Below are 22,202 nucleotides of genomic sequence, written 5' to 3' on the forward strand. Positions count from 1 at the left end.
TCTTCTGTCGTCTGACCTGCCTGTCACGGACGAGGAGCCCGCACTGGCTCGACTTGAGGAGGACTGGTCCTGACGTTCTACCTGCTCGTGTCGGCAATCCGACACTTCGCTATATTGCGGCTCGTAAAGATAGCCACGAACATCGGATTTGAGCAAAAGACTTTCAAAATCTTCTTCTATATCATGTTTATTTCCTTCCATCATTGTCGTAATTTTCCATCTGGCTCCACAGCTCTTGTTAGCTTAGCTTCCAAACAAGATGGCGGATATTGCTATTCTTTTCAGCAAGTGAAGTCCCACCCACTGATCTGTAATAGGTCTGTACATTTACATTACATTTATTCATTTAGCTGACGCTTTTATCCAAAGCGACTTACAATTGCTATATTTCAGAGGTCGCACGCCTCTGGAGCAACTAGGGGTTAAGTGTCTTGCTCAGGGACACATTGGTGTCTCACAGTGGATTCGAACCCGGGTCTCTAACACCAAAGGCATGTGTCTTATCCACTGCGCCATCACCACCCCTGTAGCGTGAGTGGGCCCCTCCCCCTGAATAAATGATGAGCTAGTGTTTGTAGTCTTAACCCTTATACAAAGAAATTTACATTTACATACATTTAGTCATTTAGCAGACGCTTTTATCCAAAGCGACTTACATTTGAGGATTAAACCAAGCGAGTCATCGTGGAGAGGCAAAAACAACGCAAGAAGTGCTCAGAATAAAAAAGTTCAAACATTGCTCAGAGTAGCATAAACCAGACAAGCGAAGATTTCAAGAAAAAGAAAAAGGGTTTTTTATTTTATTTATTTTTTATTTTTTATTTTATTTTATTTTTTTATGTTAAGTGCTCACGGAAGAGATGAGTTTTCAGTTGTCTTTTGAATGCTGTCAGGGATTCTGCATTACGGACGAGGGTGGGTAGGTCGTTCCACCAGCATGGAACCGTGAATGAGAATGTTCTGGACAGTGATTTTGTGCCTCGCTGTGAAGGCACCACGAGCCGTCGCTCCTTGGCCGATCGTAGGCTTCTGGTAGGGATGTAGACCCGTAGGAGCGAGTGAAAGTAGGAGGGAGCTGAGCCGGTGGACAATCTGTAAGCAAGTGTCAGCGCCTTGAACTTTATTCGAGCAGCGAGTGGTAGCCAATGCAGGGAGATGAACAGCGGAGTGACGTGGGCCCTTTTGGGCTCGTTGAAGACAAGACGAGCAGCAGCATTCTGGATCAATTGTAATTTAGTTGCACATGATGGAAGACCAGCTAGAAGAGCATTGCAGTAATCAAGCCTAGAAATAACCAGGGCCTGGACAAGAAGTTGTGTTGCATGCTCAGTTAGGAAAGGCCTGATCTTCCTGATGTTGTGCATTGCAAACCTGCATGATCGAGCTGTCTTTGAAATGTGGTCTGTGAAGGTTAGCTGGTCATCAAAGATTACTCCAAGATTTCTGACTGACCTTGATGGGGTGATTGAGGATGAGTCTAACTGGATAGTGAAGTCGTGCTGTAGAGACGGATTGGCAGGGAGAACGAGAAGCTCAGTCTTTGCCAGATTGAGCTGCAGGTGATGTTCCTTCATCCATGCCGAGATGTCCGCCAGACAGCTAGAGATACGTGCAGCTACTGTGTGATCGTCTGGTTGAAATGAGAGGTAGAGCTGGGTGTCAACAGCATAGCAATGGTAAGAGAAACCATGTGCCTGTATGATGGGTTCCAGTGATGTGGTGTAAATGGAGAAGAGGAGGGGTCCAAGGACTGACCCCTGGGGAACCCCTGTGGTCAGTCGATGTGCTTTGGATACCTCGCCTCTCCATGCGACCCTGAATGACCTACCTGTGAGATAGGACTCAAACCAGTGGAGGGAAGATCCAGTGATGCCCAGTGATGATTGGGTGGACAGAAGGATCTGATGATTCACAGTGTCGAAGGCAGCAGACAGGTCTAGGAGAATGAGAACTGATGATTTGGAAGCAGCTTTGGCGATCCGCAGGGCTTCTGTGACTGAAAGTAATGCGGTCTCGGTCGAATGCCCTTTCTTGAAGCCAGATTGGTTAACATCCAGCTGGTTATTCAGAGACAGGAAAGATGATACTTGGTTGAAAGCAACTCGTTCAAGTGTTTTTGCAATGAAAGGTAGGAGGGAGACAGGTCTGTAATTCTCTAGAAGTGATGTGTTTAAAGTTGGTTTTTTAAGCAGTGGGGTTACCCGAGCCTGCTTAAATGCTGTAGGAAAAATGCCAGTATGGAGGGATGAGTTGATGATGTGTGTGAGTGCTGGTAGAAGTGTGGGAGAGATGGCTTGAAGAAGGTGTGAGGGGATGGGGTCTAGAGGGCAGGTGGTAGGATGACTGGAGAGGAGAAGTTTAGATACTTCTTCCTCGGTTAGAGGAGAGAAGGAGGAGAGAAGGTTATTGGCTGTGGGAGAGGTTGGACTAGGTTCCTGTGTGTGTGGAGGAGAGAACTGACTGCTAATGGTTGTTGTTTTGTTAGTGAAGAAGTTAGCAAAATCATCAGCAGTTAGCGAGGAGGTGGGTGGTGGTGGAGGTGGACAGAGGAGAGAATTGAATGTCTTGAAAAGTGTTCGTGTGTTAGAGGCGGAGTTGATCTTGTTGTGGAAATATGACGATTTTGCGGCATGAACATCAGCAGAAAAGGAAGAGAGCAGAGATTGGTACATACTCAGGTCAGATGTATCTTGTGATTTGCGCCATTTCCTCTCCATTGCCCTGAGTTTAGTCCGGTGTTCCCGAAGAACCTCAGATAACCAGGGGTTAGAGGGGGTAGCGCATGCTGGCCTGGAGGAGAGAGGGCAGATAGTGTCTAAAGAAGAAGTTAATGTGGAGCATAAAGTATCCGTTGCGGTATTCACATCTAGAGATGAGAATTGTGAGGGTGAGGGAAGAGAAGATGACACAGCAGAGGAAAGACGGGAGGGAGAAAGTGAGCGCAGGTTTCGTCTGAAGGTAACTGGTAGGGGAGTTGGTGGAGTGTGGATAGTGAGTTGTAGATTGAAAGTAATGAGGAAATGATCTGAAACATGGAGAGGTTTCACCAAAATGTTGTCTGTGATGCAGTTGCGTGTGTAGACCAGGTCCAGTTGGTTGCCTGACTTGTGAGTACCTGTGGTGATGAGCCGATTGAGATCGAATGAGGCTAGGAGAGAGATGAAATCTGTAGCATACGGCTTCTCTAGGTGAATGTTGAAATCGCCAAAGACTACAAGTGGAGTGCCGTCCTCAGGGAAAGAGGACAGCAGCACATCCAGCTCCTCAACAAAGCTTCCCAGTTGACCTGGGGGGCGATAAATGACTACAATCTCGATCTTAAAGGGAGTTGTAAGTGTAATAGCATGATATTCAAATGAGTTGTTATTGCATAGAGAGGAGGGAGTTGAGTATTTCCAATTGTTAGAAATGAGAATACCAGTCCCCCCACCCCTACCAGACTGGCGAGGGGTGTGAGAGAAAGAGAAGTTGTTAGAGAGAGCAGCAGGGGTTGCTGAGTCTTCTGGACGGATCCAGGTCTCAGTCAAGCCCAAGATATTAAGAGTTGAAAGAGATGCAAAGGCAGGAATGAAGTCAGCTTTATTGACTGCTGACTGACAATTCCATAGACCCATAGAAAGAGAGAGAGGTGAGTGTGTGTGGATGAGAGAACGGGGCGCAGATTAGCAGTATTGCGCTGCCTTCTGTGCGTGATGAGAGTGCGTTGTCGAGAGACAACAGGAATGTATTGAAAGCACATGTTGATTAAGGGAAATAGAGTACAAGTAGGAAAGGAAAGGGAGAAGAAGATACTTAAGTGCGTAGCTAGTGTCGTTGCTCGGTGGAGTCGCACAGGTAGAGTCGATGGTCTTTACCCGAGTCGGTCTTCACACAAGAAGGCTGAACGCTTCCGCTGGCGCTTCCGCGACAGCGCGCGCACTACATAGATATCATGCGTACTAACGCCTGAGTGAGGACAGCTGTTTCTGCCCAGCAATTAACACAGCAAACGCAAATCACCCGAATAATGGGAGGAATCGAAACTAGCTGTTGGACAGCGCTCACTTAAGTGCTATACAATTTAAACTGGACTAAGAAGAGAAATGGGACTTCCTGCTTTTTATGACGCAAAATGGGGATTTTTACTTCATAAAATTCAGGAAGTGGAACACTTAAATCCTTATTTCTCCCATCTCATGGGAAAATAAGGGAATAAATCATGACCATTCAAAAGTATGACTGGGTTTCTAAAGATACAAAGCTTAATGCAAATGGGTGAAGTGTTCCTTTAACCCCCTCATCAGCTGCCTATATAAGCGCACACCTCAGCTCCAGTCTCTGTCTGGCTTTAAACAAGGAAAGATTCTCTTACCTGTTCTCCATGTTTCTCAGTAGTGATGGGAAGTTTGGATAATTTTACTGACTCTCTTGGGCTGTGTTCCAGTCCACTTTTAGACACGCACTTGCGAACTTCCCTAAGCACTTCCCCTCGGGGGAATCCCTGCCGCCATTTTGAAGTGCGTTCCACTTCCTTAAGTGGACAAGGAAAGTTTATATGGACAGACCGACGTTCCCTCGATTTTGACCGAGGGAGCGAGTCTACTTCATATGTACACTTCAGGCAGTTCCATATACCACAATGCAACACGATTGTGACGTCACTGCAGATCTCGTCTAATCACCACCACCAAAAACAACTCTGATATATTAATTTTAATTGTTTTATAGAAAACAACCAAAAAACATACCTATACATTTGGATGCTGCATTAAACAAATTCTTAAAGGGAAAAAGAAATGTAAATAATAAATCAACTCCATAGCTGATTCCAAGTGATCAAGGGATTAGGACGTTCCAGTTCAGCCCATTGCAGTTTCCGCCAGTAGTGGGCACTCGTGCAACGTAAGCAATGACGCACATCCGAGTGAACGAGACGGAGGGAAGTTAGCGAGTGAAGGGCATGTCAATTTTGGACTGGAACGCAGCCTTGTTCATCAAAATGAATGAATCTTTATTTGGGTCATTTCGTTCATTTATAAGCCAAATTCCTGGAACACTTCCACATATGCAATCTTGATCATATTTTCAATTAAGAACTCATAATGCAGACAAAGATAATTTAGAGGGAACATAAATAATTACTTTACCTTTCGAGTGGTGGTGGCGCAGTGGATAAGACACATGCCTTTGGTGTGAGAGACCCGGGTTCGAATCCACTGCGAGACACCAATGTGTCCCTGAGCAAGACACTTAACCCCTAGTTGCTCCAGAGGCGTGCGACCTCTGACATATACAGCAATTGTAAGTTGGTTTGGATAAAAGCGTCAGCTAAATGAATAAATGTAAATGTAAATGAGTCATTCGTTCATTTGTCACGTGACAGACAATGAACGTTCATGAATTCCGAGTACTCCTTGTCTGTTCCTGAAGTTATCTACCTGGAATACTAACCTGTTGGACCAGCCTCTGAGGTGTGTGCTATCTGGTTCCCTTCACCATTCTCCATTCCTGTAAGACCAAAGAGATGGTTACCATCATTATTCTTCATATTCAAGAATGTGCACTTCTATTCACCCGTTCATCCCATGTTCACCCTGTATTCCCTAATAAAGCTTTTCTGTATTCACTTAACCTCTGTGTATATTTCCTGACAGACGGCCAGACCCAACTGAAAGTGATATCCAGACTTACCAGTGTTCAGTATGAGTATTCTCCTCACTCCTATCGACCCCGCAGATCTACTCCACACCCTCTCTCAAGAGGGTCGCCCGATAGAGGAGTATGTTCAGGAGTTTTGAGCTCGCCCATCAGGTGCCCTTGCAGTGGTGGTAAGTAACGAAGTAAAAATACTTTGTTACTTTACTTAAGTATTTTTTTCGGGGATCTGTACTTTACTTGAGTATGTTTTATTTGCATCTACTTTTACTCTTACTCCACTACAATATTAAAGACAAAGTTTACTTTTTACTCCGTTACATTTACCCATGCCTGCTCCAAGTATTTATTACACTGGCTTTGCAAACCAATGAAAAACTTGGTTTTATTTTGAAAAAAAGAACGCACAAGCTCTTTGCCAACCTACGCTCACATAGCAGTCAGTTCGCCATTGTGGAAGATGACCGCAGAAACAGGTGAAGGTGCAGCTCTGGCCAGCAATGACCCAGAAATTCCCGCTTACACTGTATCTTGCACATCTTCTGTTTGATACAGCTAATGTTATGGAACATGAATATTGCAGAGCTGCCAACTCTCACTCATTCAGTATCGACACTTTCCACACGCTCTCACGACACATTCATTTTCTCACGCAGAGAAAAATCGCGAAGCAAAGAGGACATTGACACCGACAGACAGGACAGAGTGGGTTACTTTTCATATGAAATAAATTCTCAGCTCTCAGATTCTGTCAATTTTATTACGAAATTCAAACAATAAATACCGTTTTGGAGCTTTTAAATGTGACATGACCGATAGTTAGCGCCTGCTATGGGGTGCCGTTAATCCCTTCTACTAGTTAATTGTAAATAAACACAAATGAACAATAATAGGTAGCCTATGTTGAAAGATACAACAACTTACCTAAATCTATATACCTTATACATAATATCAATAAATCAGTGTTTTTCAACCGCAGAAAGAGGTCAGTAAAACAGCTGGAGAACAATATGTCACATAACGTTACATTGAGGCTACCTCAGAAAAAAAAAAAAAACATTTAATGACCATAGCGCGTTAGTTTGCTAGAAAAATTTGTATTTTATAATATATTTAATATTAGTATAAATTAGTATTTTGCTAAATATGTGCACTATATATTTATTATATTTTTTACTTATATCATTAAAATATTATAAAGTTGTTATTATAATAAAAATCACATGTATTTTTAACATTTAATAATACCAGCTGACAGGGCTCTCTGTAGCCTATGTTTACAGAATTAGGTGAGCTTTTCTTAATTTAAAAATTAACATGTATCTACTGTACCAAATATTTATCAAAATTAATCTATATTGAATCAAGATCGGAATCAAACCACAATAATTGAATTGAAATTGTAAAATTTGTATCAAAGAATGGCCTACCAGTCATTGCACCATAATATGCTGTCACTAAACTTAATGAAATTGTTTAGAATTGATGCAAGGTCCTTCATTGTCTCTTGACTGATTGCAAATCTAACAAATTCTTAATTGCAGTATCTAATCATTTGTTCAATTAAAACATTGCATATCACTCCCAAAACAATTGATCTGTTTAATTATTAATAATTACAGTTTGAATATTACTTTTTACTTTCGGTACTTAAGTACGTTTTAAATCGGATACTTTTGTACTTTTACTCAAGTGATGTTTGAATGGAGGACTTTCCACTTTTACTGGAGTCATTTTTTATTTAGGTAAATATACTTTTACTCGAGTATAATTTTTGAGTACTTTTACCACCCCTGCCCTGGAGCGATGGCACTTAGAAGTTTTTTTTTTTTCTGGGTTGGACTCTGACCATCTCTTCCGCCAGGTAATGTGGTCCAAATATCTCCAGCGTACCCAGTATTTCCATGGTTCCAATGTGTAATGTGGACTCATGCATTATCTGTCCAATATATTGATTATGTGCCTTGGCTGAGTGGTTCTTCTCTCCCAACTGGTGAGGTAGATGAAGACACCATCAACACTCAGTCACAGTCACCTCCGTTCACGCCAGTCCATGAGCTCGTTCAAGGGCCCACACCAGCCCATGAGTCCGTTCCAGTGAGAAGAAAAATTCCCGTGCCAAGAATTGCCAATTCCAGTGGTCACAATGCTTCCAGTGAGTAATCTTCCCCAGTCCGTTCCAGCGAGAGAAATAAACCAATCTCTTCTAACCCCAGAGTCAGTTCCTGAGAATGCAGTGCTGGCCATTTTCTTGGCACACTTTGGGCTCCTTAATACTAGTTGAGTGTCGGTTAAACGCCACAACCTACCTGAGAATTGTTGCTGACCATGTTCATCACTTTATGACCACAGTGTACCATCTTGTGATAATGTGCCATGTCACAAACCTCAAATCATCTCAAACTGGTTTCTTGAACCTGATGAGTTCACTAAAATGGTGGAACAGGAGATTCACATCATGGATGTACAGCCGTCAAATCTGCAGTAACTGTTTGATGCAATCATGTCAATATGGACAAATCTCTGAGGAATTTTTCCAGCACCTTGTTGAATCTGTTCCACGTGTAATAAAAGCAGTTCTGAAGGCAAACGGGTCCAAATGCTACTAGCAAGGATAAAGGATAAAGTGGCTGGTAAGTGTGTGTGATATATACATATATACATATATATATATATATATATATATATATATATATATATATTGTTTCATACATCTCCTTCTCTGTTGGCCTCTAGTCAGTTAACTTAGTGTAATAGCATAAATGCTACTAGCAAGGATAAAGGATAAAGTGGCTGGTAAGTGTGTGTGATATATAAATATATATATATATATTGTCTCATACATCTCCTTCTCTGTTGGCCTCTAGTCAGTTAACTTAGTGTAATAGCGTAGAGCTACGTCACACGTAGGCTCACTATTGGCCGACGCTGGTCATGTATGTGATGTGTGTGACGTACAACAACAGAAGCTCTACGCTTTTACACTAGTGAACTGACTCGAGGCCCACAGAGAAGGACATGAATAGTTGAAATAAAGTCGTTATTTTTGTTTTTTTGCGCACAAAAAGTATTCTCGTCGTTTGATAAACTTAAGATTGAGCCACTGTAGTCACTTGGACTATTTTAACGATGTCTGTAATAACTTTTCGGGGCCTGCAAGTTCAGTCCCCGAAGAAGCCTATGGACTAGTATGGAGGAGTGATCCAGCTCTCAGATTTAATCAAAAATATCTCATGTTATATCTCAATAATTCATGTTCCGAAGATGAACGAAGGTCTTACGGGGTTGGAACAACATGAGGGTGAGTAAATACTGACAGAATTTTCATTTTTGGGTGAACTAACCCTTTAATCTGAAGCTGTGACACACTCCAGCCTGACCGTAGAAAGCAAAGGGTGGATTTACTGTTGACAGCTTCCTCCTCCAATATCCACCATACCCAATTTGTTAGAGAAATGAGTCACCTCTAAAGGTAACAAGAACATTGCAAAATTGCCCAGGAAATTTCTTTGAAATTGGGATTTAAGGTGAAGGTAAAAGCACTTCTGTAGTTTTTTTTTTTTTTTTTATAAGTAAGGGTCATAGCAAATATCTCGTCTTATTTCAGTTGTCATAAACATCATCAAATTGCCATAAAGTAATAGTCTAAGACCATGTAGTAGGCAGATGATACAATGACAGCTTGAGACAGTAAATCCAGTATTTGTGCACTGAAACACAGAATAATTTTTCATCCTGGACTCAAAATGTAATTGAATGTGACATTTTTGTTTTTGCATTTTACATAGCACCATTTATGTTATATAATATTGTATAGCTCTATATTATATTGCATAACCTATACCTAGGTCTCCAAGTTTATCAGGCCAAGGACCCTTGGTGTATAGCGAGATGGAGAAAGGACCTGGAATAACATATTGTATAAATCGAGTGCTGAATTTTAAGCCTGTGTATTTTATGATGACATTAAAATAATAATTACTGATGTACATTGTTACTGTATATATTATCTTCATTTTACTTAAAGTGCCCATATTATGCTTTTTGGACATTAGTGTGTAATAAAACTGTAGCTGTTTGTGAATGTAAAAAGTCTGCAAAGTTTCAATGATCAAAGTGCATAATTGCAGTTATTGTTTGAAGTGCCTGAAACGAGTCGTCAGTAATTCCAGTCTTTCTTCCTACACGAACCTACGTAGGTTTGTAACACATTTGATGCAAGTAAATCTAGTGTAGGAGACCAACAAAACATATAGTAATTTAGCATACGCCTTTGTCCAAAGGAACCTCTAAAATAGTGGCACTTGTATATATTTCAATGTGGGAGGGACAATGAAACATTTAGCCGAACTTTACATTTATTCATTTAGCTGACGCTTTTATCCAAAGCGACTTACAATTGCTATATTTCAGAGGTCGCACGCCTCTGGAGCAACTAGGGGTTAAGTGTCTTGCTCAGGGACACATTGGTGTTTCACAGTGGATTCGAACCCGGGTCTCTAACACCAAAGGCATGTGTCTTATCCACTGCGCCATCACCAACCCTAGCTTTGAACTTCAGCTTCAATATTGTAGCTTTGGTTTAAATTATTCGTTTTTAAATTTATATTTGCATTTTTTTACACCATCTTTGGAGACTTCTGATCTACAATATTACAAAAGTCTATCTGGTTTTGCACTTTGGAATCTTAACCCTCTGGGGTCTGAGGTGTTTTCTGGGCCCTGGATGTGTTCTGACATGCCCTGACATTTGTGCTTATTTCTGTTATTTGTAACATTTTCATGGCTGAAGTCTAGGAGGCAAAAGAACTTGAATGTCAATTACTGTCAACTTTATTGACTCTTGACCAGTGTGTTTTATATGTAGTGATCCTGATCTGGTGACCCTCTTGTACATGATTCAGATTCATCAGGATGCGTTTGGGCACTGGTTATAATTGTAGAGGTTGTGCCCTCAAAACCGCTGTCTGTCTTTTAATTGGTGCAACGCTGTATTGTGGAGACGCACATTGTACAAGGTCAAAGGTCACATGGCAATTTCCACAATAGCATGTAATGGCTTATTACAAAGGGGGACATTCCTTGAAAAGCCTTTATCTTAAGTCCCCTACAGTTCCATGGAAACAGTTTTCCTGAATTTCTGATGCATTTTTTTTCAAGTTTTTTTTTTCTGGAATCAGAATGTTAAATATGAATAATAATAATAATAATAGAAATATAATCTCAATATAAGAGCATTATATAGAATAGATGTAAAAACAGAATGTTTAATAGTTATTTTTATTGTTCTACAGTATGTGTTTCTTGTGGTGAAACCTGAATTCATTTAGGTTCAGTGTAACAAAATGTGTCTTAATATTCAACATTTCATAGTATTGTGCATGAATACAAAATATAGCAAATGAGGGGGGAAACATAACCCTCAGGCCTGAAGATATCATAAAGATGAACATTTTGCACAGAAAAGTCTATTAAAAAAACTCCTGAGTCCTTAGTACAGGCAACATTTTCAAAATGAAAAAAAAAAGAGAAAAGAAAACAAAAACATTATCTACAGGTATGTACAGTGCAAGAACAGAAGAGCATTTCTACAGTGGAATCTCTCAATTAATTAAAAAAAATTGCAAAACAACTTCTCTCATATTTCAGCAGAAGGCCTTTTTCTCTCGGTAATAATAAATATGTTAGCAGGATTTGAAGTTGGACTGACATTATGTTGGATTGCGGCCCGGACATAATATATTTTTAGAAACATGGATTTTGATGATATACAAACCCTTCTTCTTGTATCATCTCATTTTGGAGGCGAGACAGAATTTAAAAAAAAGGAAAAGATTTTCTGAATACACCAAAAGTATATTGACGATCATACTTGAATCTTAAGACTTTCAAGAAGCAAAAAAGGCCATCTTAGCACGTTACTGATAACATAAACCCCCTTATGGCAGTAGCCTAAATGTGCAAAATCATATTTTAGCATATAAATACTATATAAAAATATGCTATCTAACCACTCAATGTTGACCTTTCTCTAAGAATTTTCCCCCCATGGCAGCGCCAATGTCAGTTTCAATCAAATACATTGTTAAACAGAAATACGTTTTTGTAGATATACTGAAGAGTCATAACATAATTGTTTTGTTGCATTGTGTCAGTATTTTGCTGAGAGGTGTGCAGAGAGGTTACGTGATTGCCCACACAAGCGAACATATAACCGAAAATTGTGCTGTCAAGATATCAGTTTTGTGACAGGTCATGTATTATTTTTCTTCAGCAGGAAAAGTGAAAAACGTTACCTAATCCGACCGCAAATGTGTAATCCCCATTAATTCTAAGGTGCACAAACCTGCTTTTTTTGTTGTTGGGTAAACCTGCAAATAATGTTTCAGGTCACACTTTATATTAGGGATCTTTTATGTAACTACCATGTACGTACTTGCATAAAAATAATAATACTTATTGTGTTCATGTTGTATTGCAAAACACTTGTGCTGCTATTGAGGTGGGATACAGGTAAGGTTTGGGACAGGTTTGGTGGTATGGTTAGGTTTAAGCGTGAGTTAAGGTGTAAGGGAAGGGTCAACAGTGTCATTATAGATGTAGTTACAGAAATTAAAGGGACAGTTGACCCAAAAATTTAAATTCTGTCATCATTTACTTACCCTCATGTTGTTCCAAACCTGTATGAATTTCTTTCTTCTGTTGAACACCAAAGAAGTTGGTAATCAAACAGTTGACCGCAGCCATTGACTTCTATAGTAGGAAAAACAAATACTATGAAAGTCAATGGCTACTGTTAACTGTCTGGTTACCAACATTCACTAAAATATCTTTAGTGTTCAACAGAAGAAATAAGCTCATACAGGTTTGGAACAACATGAAGGCAAGTAAATGATGACAGAATCAAATTTTTATTACAGATATAATTACATGCAGGTATTTTTTAAATGTAAATACAATGTAAAATCATGCATGTATGCAATAAGTGCATTGTATCGAATTATTAATTTAAATGTTAGTACATAAAGACACTTAATATAAAGTAGGTCCATGTTTTATAAAACCAAAAGTGATCTGTTAAACAACAAGCTCGCCCAACAATGTACATTCTGTCTTCATTTACTCACCGTTGTGGAAATTACTTTCTTTCTTTTTGCCTTTCTGTCTTTCAGCATTGATGTCAAACCTAGTGTGATATAACTTGATGTGCCATATTTGAATGTGTGCAGATGTGATTGAGATTTGAGAGTAATGACTTGGACTCATAGCTATATTCAAAGTCTTTCATATGATATGGAATATATGTTCTGCGTTTTACAGTCCCTGATTGCCATTTATTTTTGTTGTATGGAAAGAGCTACTTGAACATTCTGCTAAACGTCTCAGAAAGTCATAACTTGAGTTTGAAACAACATAGCGATGAGTAAATATGGCATCATTTTCATGTTGTACACAATTATAACCTGCCATCACCCTTCATATTAATACTGTAAAGAAGTGGCCATTCGTGCAAGAGCAAACTTTAAAAAAAAAACATCCAAGGCACATCATACAAACAATCTTTTCTTTCTCCCTGTCAAATTGTTTAAAAGTTCATAAGACCGAACCAACATTAGGTAGTCCCAGGGGCGTGTCCGTTCACCTCCATGGACGCCCTGCGTTTGTATCCCGAGTACTCGCCGATGAACGACCCGTCTTCGTTGAACTCGCAGTCATCATTGTCTGATATCACAGAGCTGTCCTCACTGCTATCATCCTCGTTGATGTCTCTGAGCAATTGCTGGCTGCTTTTCAGCGGCTTCCCATCATTGTCACTGTCAAACACCAAGAAAAACGAGTCACATTCAGCTCAGTGACTAAGATGATCCTAGTCAAGGCTAGCCGACAGTGTGGGTAAGGAGGGGTGTAGGGGAAGGATGCAATCACCGCTTTCTGCTAATTACTAATTGCAAAGACTTCCAAGGTCTGATGGAAATTCTCCAAACTAAATAGAGAGAAAATCACAAAGCACCGGACACACCAGCCAATGAGAGGACTAACTTAAGAGACGCTTTTGTGTGGCTGTAGACAAACAGCCTGTCAGGTTACTTTAGTCCCTTAGGAATGATGGGACAAACCGAAATTAGCTGCCAATTTGAGAACAGGCGCACTGCCAGCAAGCAGGTGTCTGTAAGGAGACGGGGGGTCACCTCGTAAGCTCCCAATTACTATGAGGTGCCACAACATCACGGAAAGCGATAAAATAAATCCAGAAGGAAAATTTATTAGGATAAACTTACATTTGTCCTCTTATTTCTTTTAAGAAATAACAGTCCTGCTGACCACAATATGACATTGAACAATGGGGACTGTTTTGCGTCATCCTTCGCTGATTAATTGGTGCAGATAAAAACTAAAGTAATTGTTTCATAATCTGTTGGCACGCAGGCACACACAGACACACACAGAGACACACAGACACACACACACACACACACACACACAGAATTACATTTTTGAAAAAAATAAAATAACATTTTCTGAATAAAATACATATAAAAACAGTAACATTGTGAAATATTATCAAAATGTGAAATAACCGTTTTCTTTTTGTAATTTATTCGTGTCATCAAAGCTTATTTTTCAGCATCATTACTCCAGTCTTTTTTTCAGGATTGTTTGAGGAACTGATTCATAATTCATGAGAAAAAAACAGCATTTATTGGCAATATAAGTCGTTTGTAACTTTCGAAATGTGTCTTTGTTGAAAGAAAAAGTATTAATTTAAAGAAAAATCTTACTGACCCCAAACTTTTGAACATTCGCGTGCCTGTAGGTGCTTTCGACGGAGGACAGGGGTCATCATACACAGCAAAATGTGATGCACTGTGTGTTGTGACACATACATCCCATAACCCATAATCAATAAAATTCTGTGTAAATTCTGTTGAGTTCTGTTGACTCGGACCAGACCGGATTGCCTTCGTAGTCCTCGTGCATCGATGAGCCTTGAGCGCCCAATACACTGTCAGCGATTTGTAGTTTGTTCCTCCTCGGACCACTGTTGATAAATTCTCACCACTTCTGACCGGGAGCAACACACAAGCCTTGCCATTTCAGAGATACTCTGACCCAGGCGCCTTGCCATAACATTTCGGCCATTGTCAGAGTGGCACAGATCTTTATTCCTGCCCATTTCTTCTGCGTCCAACATGCTGATTACGAGAACTGATTGTTTGCTTACCATCTAATCTACCCAGATCTAAATGTGTGGCCTTCTTAAGAGATATAAATTTAACCTACTACTACTATATATACTGTATATTTTCATTCAGCATTTCTCTTTCAATAATTACTGACAGATTAGTTAAAATTTCTTCCCTCCTTTATCTGTCCACCTCTTCTCTCTATAATATATTAGTATCCCAGAATTCAATGCACTATTTCATATTTCATTTCATCAAATGAATATCATCTATGGCGTAACATGAACCAGCTCTTCTATTCTCAAAAGTGTAATAAATCAGTGGCCTCCTTGTGTAAGCCTGAGTAATGCAGTTTCGAAAGCCTCCGAGGCTCCCGTCATACTCCACAGCTGGTGTGGGACGCACTTCCCTATCTGGTTACTTCAGTTAGCAGATGTTCAAGTGTGTCCGGTGCTGTAACTCCCCAAACAAGGGTAGCGTTCAGATCAGACTCTGAGCCTCTGCTGAAGCTGCATTTCTTTCCTGAGGGAGGAATAAAATGGGTATTTCTGTGTCTAAGTTTAATGAGATGGAAACACATTTACGGATTTGAGATACTCCATATGCAATTAATAAAAGCTAACTGCACACAACCCCCTTTTGCTCGGTCTTTTTCCACACAGGTTTATAATGTACTTGTTTGCACCTGGTTGTGACAGTGTCATGCCTATGATTGGTTAATGTTCCAATAATAACTGAATACATTTTATAGGGTTTCCACAATTTCTTACCAACATATTTTCAGTCATTTTCTGATTATTGATGGTCAAAAGTTTGGGATCAGTAAGATTTTAAGTAAGTCTTTTATGCTCACCAAGGCTACATTTATTTGATCAAATTACATTATTACGTTATTTAATATTAGTAAAATATTATTTTGTATTTTAATCAAATTTAAATGTAATTTATTCCTGTGATGCACAACTGAATTTTCAGTATCATTATTCAAGTCTTCAGTGTCACATGATCCTTCATAAATCATTCTAATATGATGATTTGCTGCTCAAGAAACATTTATTGTTATTATCAATGTGGAATTTTGTGGAAATCGTGAAACATTTTTTAGCATTTTTTTGAAAATGCATTTATATGAAATTCTGATAATTTTGTCCTGGCTAGATAAAAGTAAATCATTTAAAAATATATATTGCTGACTCTAAACAGTAGTGTGTGTATATTTATATATATATATATATATATATATATATATATAAATATACAAACAGTATATTATTATATAAATGATTATACTTAGTATGCAAATGTCTCCAGTAATGATTTCCATTACACGAGAGTAGGTGTTAAAACTACATGCTAATTTTGTACTCGGCTTTCGCCAAGATAATCACCAACTAAGACATAGCTTTACAGTAACCTATGCTTCTCCATCCATTTACACTTCTTTCCATCTGGTGACGTGAATCTCCTTCTGTCTGGTGTTAATAGCTGCAGTGTATAGCGCGTCAGCACACACAACGGCTGCAACCACAGTGCGGTCCCCCATAACAACCCTCTGGATTGAGCGGAGTAGGGAACATCTCTAGGGTCTTCAAGTGGGCGCCTTCCGTCCTCAGTGTTTCGTCGACTAGCCCACGACACCTCAAGAGGGCTCGACAGTGACTCTGGCGTCCCAGAGTCACCCCCCTCCGTCCCCCACTCAACTCAGCCCAGCTTACTGACCTCTACTTCCCTCTTGCTGGTGAGACCTAACCACAATCTCTCCGCAACCCAACTATACCCGCCAACCCCTTTGACTAAGGCTGTCGAGCCCCACTGGTGCGTTAATATGCAGTTTCAGTGGCAACGGTTCCGTATGGCATACCACCTACCGCAAAACACAATATCTGCCCAACCACCCGTCATTCATGCAATATACACAGGAACGTAATGACTGTAAATACTATACAACCTATACAAATAAACCTACAGACTCTTCAAGTTTTCAAGAAATCTACGAAACCGTAGCATGGCGGCCTGTACACAGCCAGCTAGAATCTTTCCGTCTCAACCACAGCCAGTTGCTGCTCCTTTCTGCTGCTTCAGATAAGATCTTTACTGTGCGACGCAACTCTTGGCCACTGAATCCGACGTCTCTGAGGAACCGGGTTTTAGAGTGTCTTCCAGTCCCTAGCAGCTTCCAGTTGTCCTGGGCGAGAATTGGTGTTAGCACCTTTTCTTGGTGGTTGCTCGCCTGGGCGGAGGAATATTGTCTTCTGCGTGTAATGTTTTGCTAGAACAGGCGGCAACTTATTGGTCATACTACGCTTGCCTTCTAATGCTAAAGCCAAACATCGCAATACTTGGTCATGGCACCAAGTAAACCGACCCTGGCTAAGAGCCACCTTACATTCTGTCAAAATGTGCCTTAATGTGGCAGGTGATGAACACAAAGGACAAGAAGGATCCTCTCCTACCCAGAGGTTTAGGTTCTGAGGTGATGGGAGAACATCATATGTTGACCTAATAAGGAAACTGATCCTACTCTCTTCCATTGACCAAAGGTCTTGCCAGCCCATCTTGCATTGTTCCACACTCTCCCATCTCATCCACTCTCCCTGCTTGGCCTGGGAAATGGCCTTTATACACCTCATCCTCTCCTCCTGCTTTCGCACCTCGTTGACTACCAGCTTCCTCCTTTGAGCTAGGCCTACCTTGGGTAAAATTCATAAAGAGCAATATTTCACTAATGTAATATTCTTCATCTAGTCAGTGAAAACCAATTATATATATATATATATATATATATATATATTCACTTTGCCATGTTTTTATTTTTTAATTGTATTCATTTCCATGGCCTTATCAGGCATGTAAAAAAAAAATCAGAAATTTTAGAGTGTGAAAATTCCCAGACATTAATAGGTATATTATATAACTGAGGTGACCTTTTAAAGTTGTACTATCAGCTACACACAATACGACAACTATTATCACACACAACTACACTAAAGATCTGACTTTTGCACAAAACAAAGCTGCCGTTCACTACCTGTGTGTAGGCTATAGTGAGAGCAATGCTTTCCGTGTGGCTCCAGGTAAATGCCATGCATGTAGGGTTTGTTTGCAGGAGATAAGGCATTAAGAAATGTTACAGCAGGAGCTCAGTGAGATGAAGAACTTGTGTCGAGATCTATAACAGAACTAGTGTGACTCTCTGACCTGTACTCGCAGGGGGTTTCTTCTCCCATGCCGTGAGATTCCAGATCAGCAGGAGACTCCTCCTTTTCCTTCACTGCCAAGAAAACATTCGGAAAGATTATTTATTCTATAATAAAGAGAGTGCTTTGCTTACTGATATTTCTCAGTTGCTTTTGAAACTTCCTGCCTTGATATCATTTCAAAAAGGACATTGTTGTTATTCATAAGAGATCATATTGACATCCACTTGTTTTCTTTGCAAATGCAGAGTAAATATTCAATACCTCACGAAATTGGGAGAATATTTCCTATTTTGCTGCATGGAAGCACATCAAGGACACTGACTGCTGTGTAAACTGAACTTGAAATTAATATATAGCCTTACTGGTAAAAGCATTTATTCTTTTCAGCTTGGTAAGCTATATATAACATAACATATTGTGAAGTATATAACAGCCACAGTGAAAGATCAAGGTGTTTAAAGCTATATCTTGCAATGCCTTAGGCTTAATTGCATGCACTCCGTAAGGGTTCTTAATTTTATAATAATTAATTCAGGATGTAAATCTTGAATCCATTAAAAACCTTTCACATTGGTTAAATATACAGTATGTGGAACAAAAAAGCTGAAGACCACAGCAGGAGCCGGTGAGGACAGGCCAGTATAGCTCACTGATCTCAAGATATCCGTCTGACGCAGCGAGTAATAAGTCTATGGGTTGGTGCGACAGTGGCAAACACAAAAGCACCAAGCTAAGATGTAGACGCTTTGACTACAGATTACAGTGAGCTTGAACAGGGTCTTGGAAGCTCTGTGTGACCTCTAAAGCTGTCTGTTTCTTACCTGCATACTTGCCGCCTTTGTTCTTGAGCACAAAACAGCCGATGAGGACAAGCAGAGTTAGTAAAGCCACCGCGCACATCATCCCCACAAACCACTCCTGACGTCCCACTGCTTGTTTACTAGACACTGCAAGGACAAAAGAAAGTTTGTTTTGGGGAAAATGTCATTCATGAGCACAATCACACTGATGCCAACTTGAAAACATTGATATATACTGTCTTGTTGGGTTAGAAGATAAAAACAATCATATCCTCAAATGGCATTTTTAAATACGGTTCCTGCTGCAACTTCTGATGTGGGTTGTCAAATGAGAACAATGAGAACACAAAGTAGAGCATTTGTGGATCATATACATTTTTTTTTTTTATGACTTTGGAAGTTAATTTCCAAATGTTTAATGAATTTTTGGAACACTCATGAAAATATTTCCAACCTACTTGCTGACTTAAATGGGCTGTTTTTGCTGCTGTCTCACAGCCTATCTGGGTTTGCTGTAAAAATGAAATGTCCTGTTAAAAATAAATTTCAATCGTTTGTTTCTTATATTCTGATTCGTCGGAAGGATATGCAGAGCAGTAGGTGCTACATCTAGCATTCATACATATATCTGTGGCATTATACTTACTTCTTCTGGTGTTGCGAATAATAACATTATCTACGCTCTCCCCTTCGTATTAAATTTGCAGTTTCAGCAAATACAGAGTAGGCATCATGGAAGAGTAAAGGTTGGACATCATGTGTCTAAATGTATTTATCTGTCTGACATCAGAAAGTTGTGGATGTAGAGAACAAGATGTTTTACAGCTTAGTTTCAATAAAAGGTAGTTTATTCTGGAGTAGAACTTTCAAAAGTTTTTTCATAGTAAAATGAAAATGGAGTCCTCATGATAAGAGCTCATCAGATGATCTCAACTCTGGTCCTCTAGGTCCTCTCTCCTGAGTTTTGCTCCAACCTTTGATCAAACTCACCTGTCTGTAACGTCCTAGTAATCCTAAAAATGTTTGATCCATTTGTTAAGGTGTGTTTAATTAGGGTTGGAGCAAAACTCTGCATAAAAGTGGATCTTGAGGTTGTTAGGTTGTTTAATTAATGGTTTATTCCTCATTTTTTTTTTGCCACTTGTAATACCATGATGGTGTTTTGTGTTTGTGTACATTACACTGTGCACCATATGTACCTCAGTATATACCTAGTATAAGCTACTTGTGATGAACTCTAATTCATCATGTGTCTCTTTTACTGCCTGTAATGTGGTTTTTAGCATATTATACAGGTTAATGTGGTTATCCAGCATATAATACAGATACTGTACAAAACACAAGAGTATGATGTAATATTAAAGAAGACCTATTATGGCTTTTTAGTCTTGATTTTGTTCTGGGGTTCTACTAAAATAGGTTTTCCTGCTTGAATGTAAAAAAATAAATAAAAAAATGCACATATTTGACATTGTTGCAGCACCTCTCTTCTCAGTCTGTCAGTAACGCTCAGTTTAGTTCCTGTCTCTATGAAGCCCCTCCTTCTGAAAAGTGCAATGTGCTCTGATTGGTTGGCTGGATCAGTGTGTTGTGATTGGTCACCTACTTTGAGCATGTTTAGGAAATGTCACGCCCCTTACCATAACTGTGTTAGATCCGGGCTGGAAAAAAACAGTGTCTCTTGAACACGGTGTCAAGACAACATACTACTAACACAACTCAACCAGGCCTCTTCACTTTTTTTTTTTTTTTTTTTGCATATGTCTAGGGCAAGAATTATTTAAAGGGATACTCCACTTTTTTTGGAAATAGGCTCATTTTACAACTCCCCCAGAGTTAAACTGTTGAGTTTTACCGTTTTTGAATCCATTCAGCCGATCTCTGGTTCTGGCGGTACCACTTTTAGCATAGCTTAGCATACATCATTGAAGTGGACAAGACCATTAGCATTTCTCAACCAAAAAAAAAATGACCAAAGTGTTTCGATATTTTTCCTATTTAAAACTTGACTCTTCTGTAGTTACGTCGTGCACTAAGACCGACGGAAAATGTAAAGTTGCGATTTTCTAGGCTGATATGGCTAGGAACTATACTCTCATTCCTGCGTAATAATCAATAAACTTTACTGCCGTACCATGAGTGCAGCAGGCGTAATGATATGACGCATCGCCTGAGAATAGGCTACCTTCCGTCAACTGCGCTGCGTAACTGAGCCTATTTCCAAAAAAAGTGGAGTATCCCTTTAAATGAGGAAAATTGTGACATATTTGTTCCCGGAAGAACTAAAGACTACAATGTAGGCATTTCAGGGAGTTCAGAAACAGTGTTACTGAAATGGAGAATAACTCCCTTGAGTGACTTTGTGCTTAGTAACTTTGCAGACCTTTTTTGTGCTCAAACAACAACATTACACACTACAGAAAGTTGAAATTGTAAAAAAACATAATAGCTCCTCTTTAACATTTTATCAGTTAATGAAATACACTTTTTTTACTGTAAATTTAAGTTCAGTCCTATATAAAACATAAAATGTTGCTGCATTGGAAACCACAGCTGCTGGTATAAATTACAGAAATATATATTACAGTGCATTTTATAAACCTATAAAGTATAATATATATATATTTTTTTAAATCGCTTGCTAAAAGGAATGTGAGAACTTTCTTTGAAGGTCCTTAGTGCTGGTGCACCCACAGAAAGACTATCACATGCTATACTATGTCAGTGATACCTCTAATGCTGTTCTACAGGCTAAATTCTCTAACTTCTCACCTTTCCCAGTCTTGAAAACCTCTTCAAAAATGCTAGGGCCATCAACCCTGCGTGAAGCCTGCAGCCGGACTGTGTACACAGTTCCTGGGCTGAGCCCTTCAACGATGTGGAAACCTTTAGATGTATTTAAAGCCTCTGAAAGCTGCCAGATACCATCACCTTAAGGAACAACCGCATTACCAGATAGTGTTAGGCCACAACCCAGCGGAAAGAGATGATATCTATGATAGTGAAAAGCCACACTTTTAAAGGTTAGAAAAGTAGACAGAGTAAAATTGATACTAGGGCTGCAAATGAAAACCCATAAAGAAAATAGTCAAGAATGAATTTCATTATCGGTTAGTCTGGATTTTCTGGCTGTTTGGCATCATTGAGAGGCTCTTCACCGAAACGTTACAAACATTTTACATTATATTCGTAATGCGATATTGCAAATTTGAATAGAGATCTCTGGAATAAGTCATTTTCTTCCAGGACATTATCCGTTATTCTAGAGATTTTTTTTTCCTGCAGTACACAGCACACAGCTCTTTTAGCCATAATTAACTAATTAAAAAAATATTACATTAATTTAAATTGGTTAATCAAACATTAGCTAATGGAAAAAACAT

General features: G+C 39.5%; 1 protein-coding gene across 7 annotated transcripts in view; it reads right to left on the reverse strand.

The window, feature by feature from the left end:
* Positions 1-10,898: 10,898 nt before the first annotated feature.
* Positions 10,899-22,202, reverse strand: part of chl1a (cell adhesion molecule L1-like a) — a 93,476-nt gene continuing 82,172 nt past the window's right edge. For 4 of the 7 annotated variants that reach the window (XM_077214064.1, XM_077214065.1, XM_077214067.1 and 1 more), the window contains 3 exons: positions 18,841-18,966; positions 18,018-18,090; positions 10,899-13,448 (listed from right to left, as the gene is read on the reverse strand). In XM_077214064.1, the coding sequence (XP_077070179.1) occupies positions 13,247-13,448; positions 18,018-18,090; positions 18,841-18,966 (401 nt within the window). In that variant the 3' untranslated portion in view covers positions 10,899-13,246. Of the gene's footprint in view, positions 13,449-18,017; positions 18,091-18,840; positions 18,967-21,485; positions 21,751-22,202 lie in introns of those variants that run through there. The other 3 variants (XM_077214062.1, XM_077214063.1, XR_013196952.1) reach the window with 2 other exon arrangements.

This window comes from Siphateles boraxobius, unplaced genomic scaffold, assembly GCF_051911475.1.
Source record: "Siphateles boraxobius isolate OS27281-9 unplaced genomic scaffold, OSU_SipBor_1 68, whole genome shotgun sequence".
Classification (NCBI taxonomy): Eukaryota; Metazoa; Chordata; class Actinopteri; order Cypriniformes; family Leuciscidae; genus Siphateles; species Siphateles boraxobius.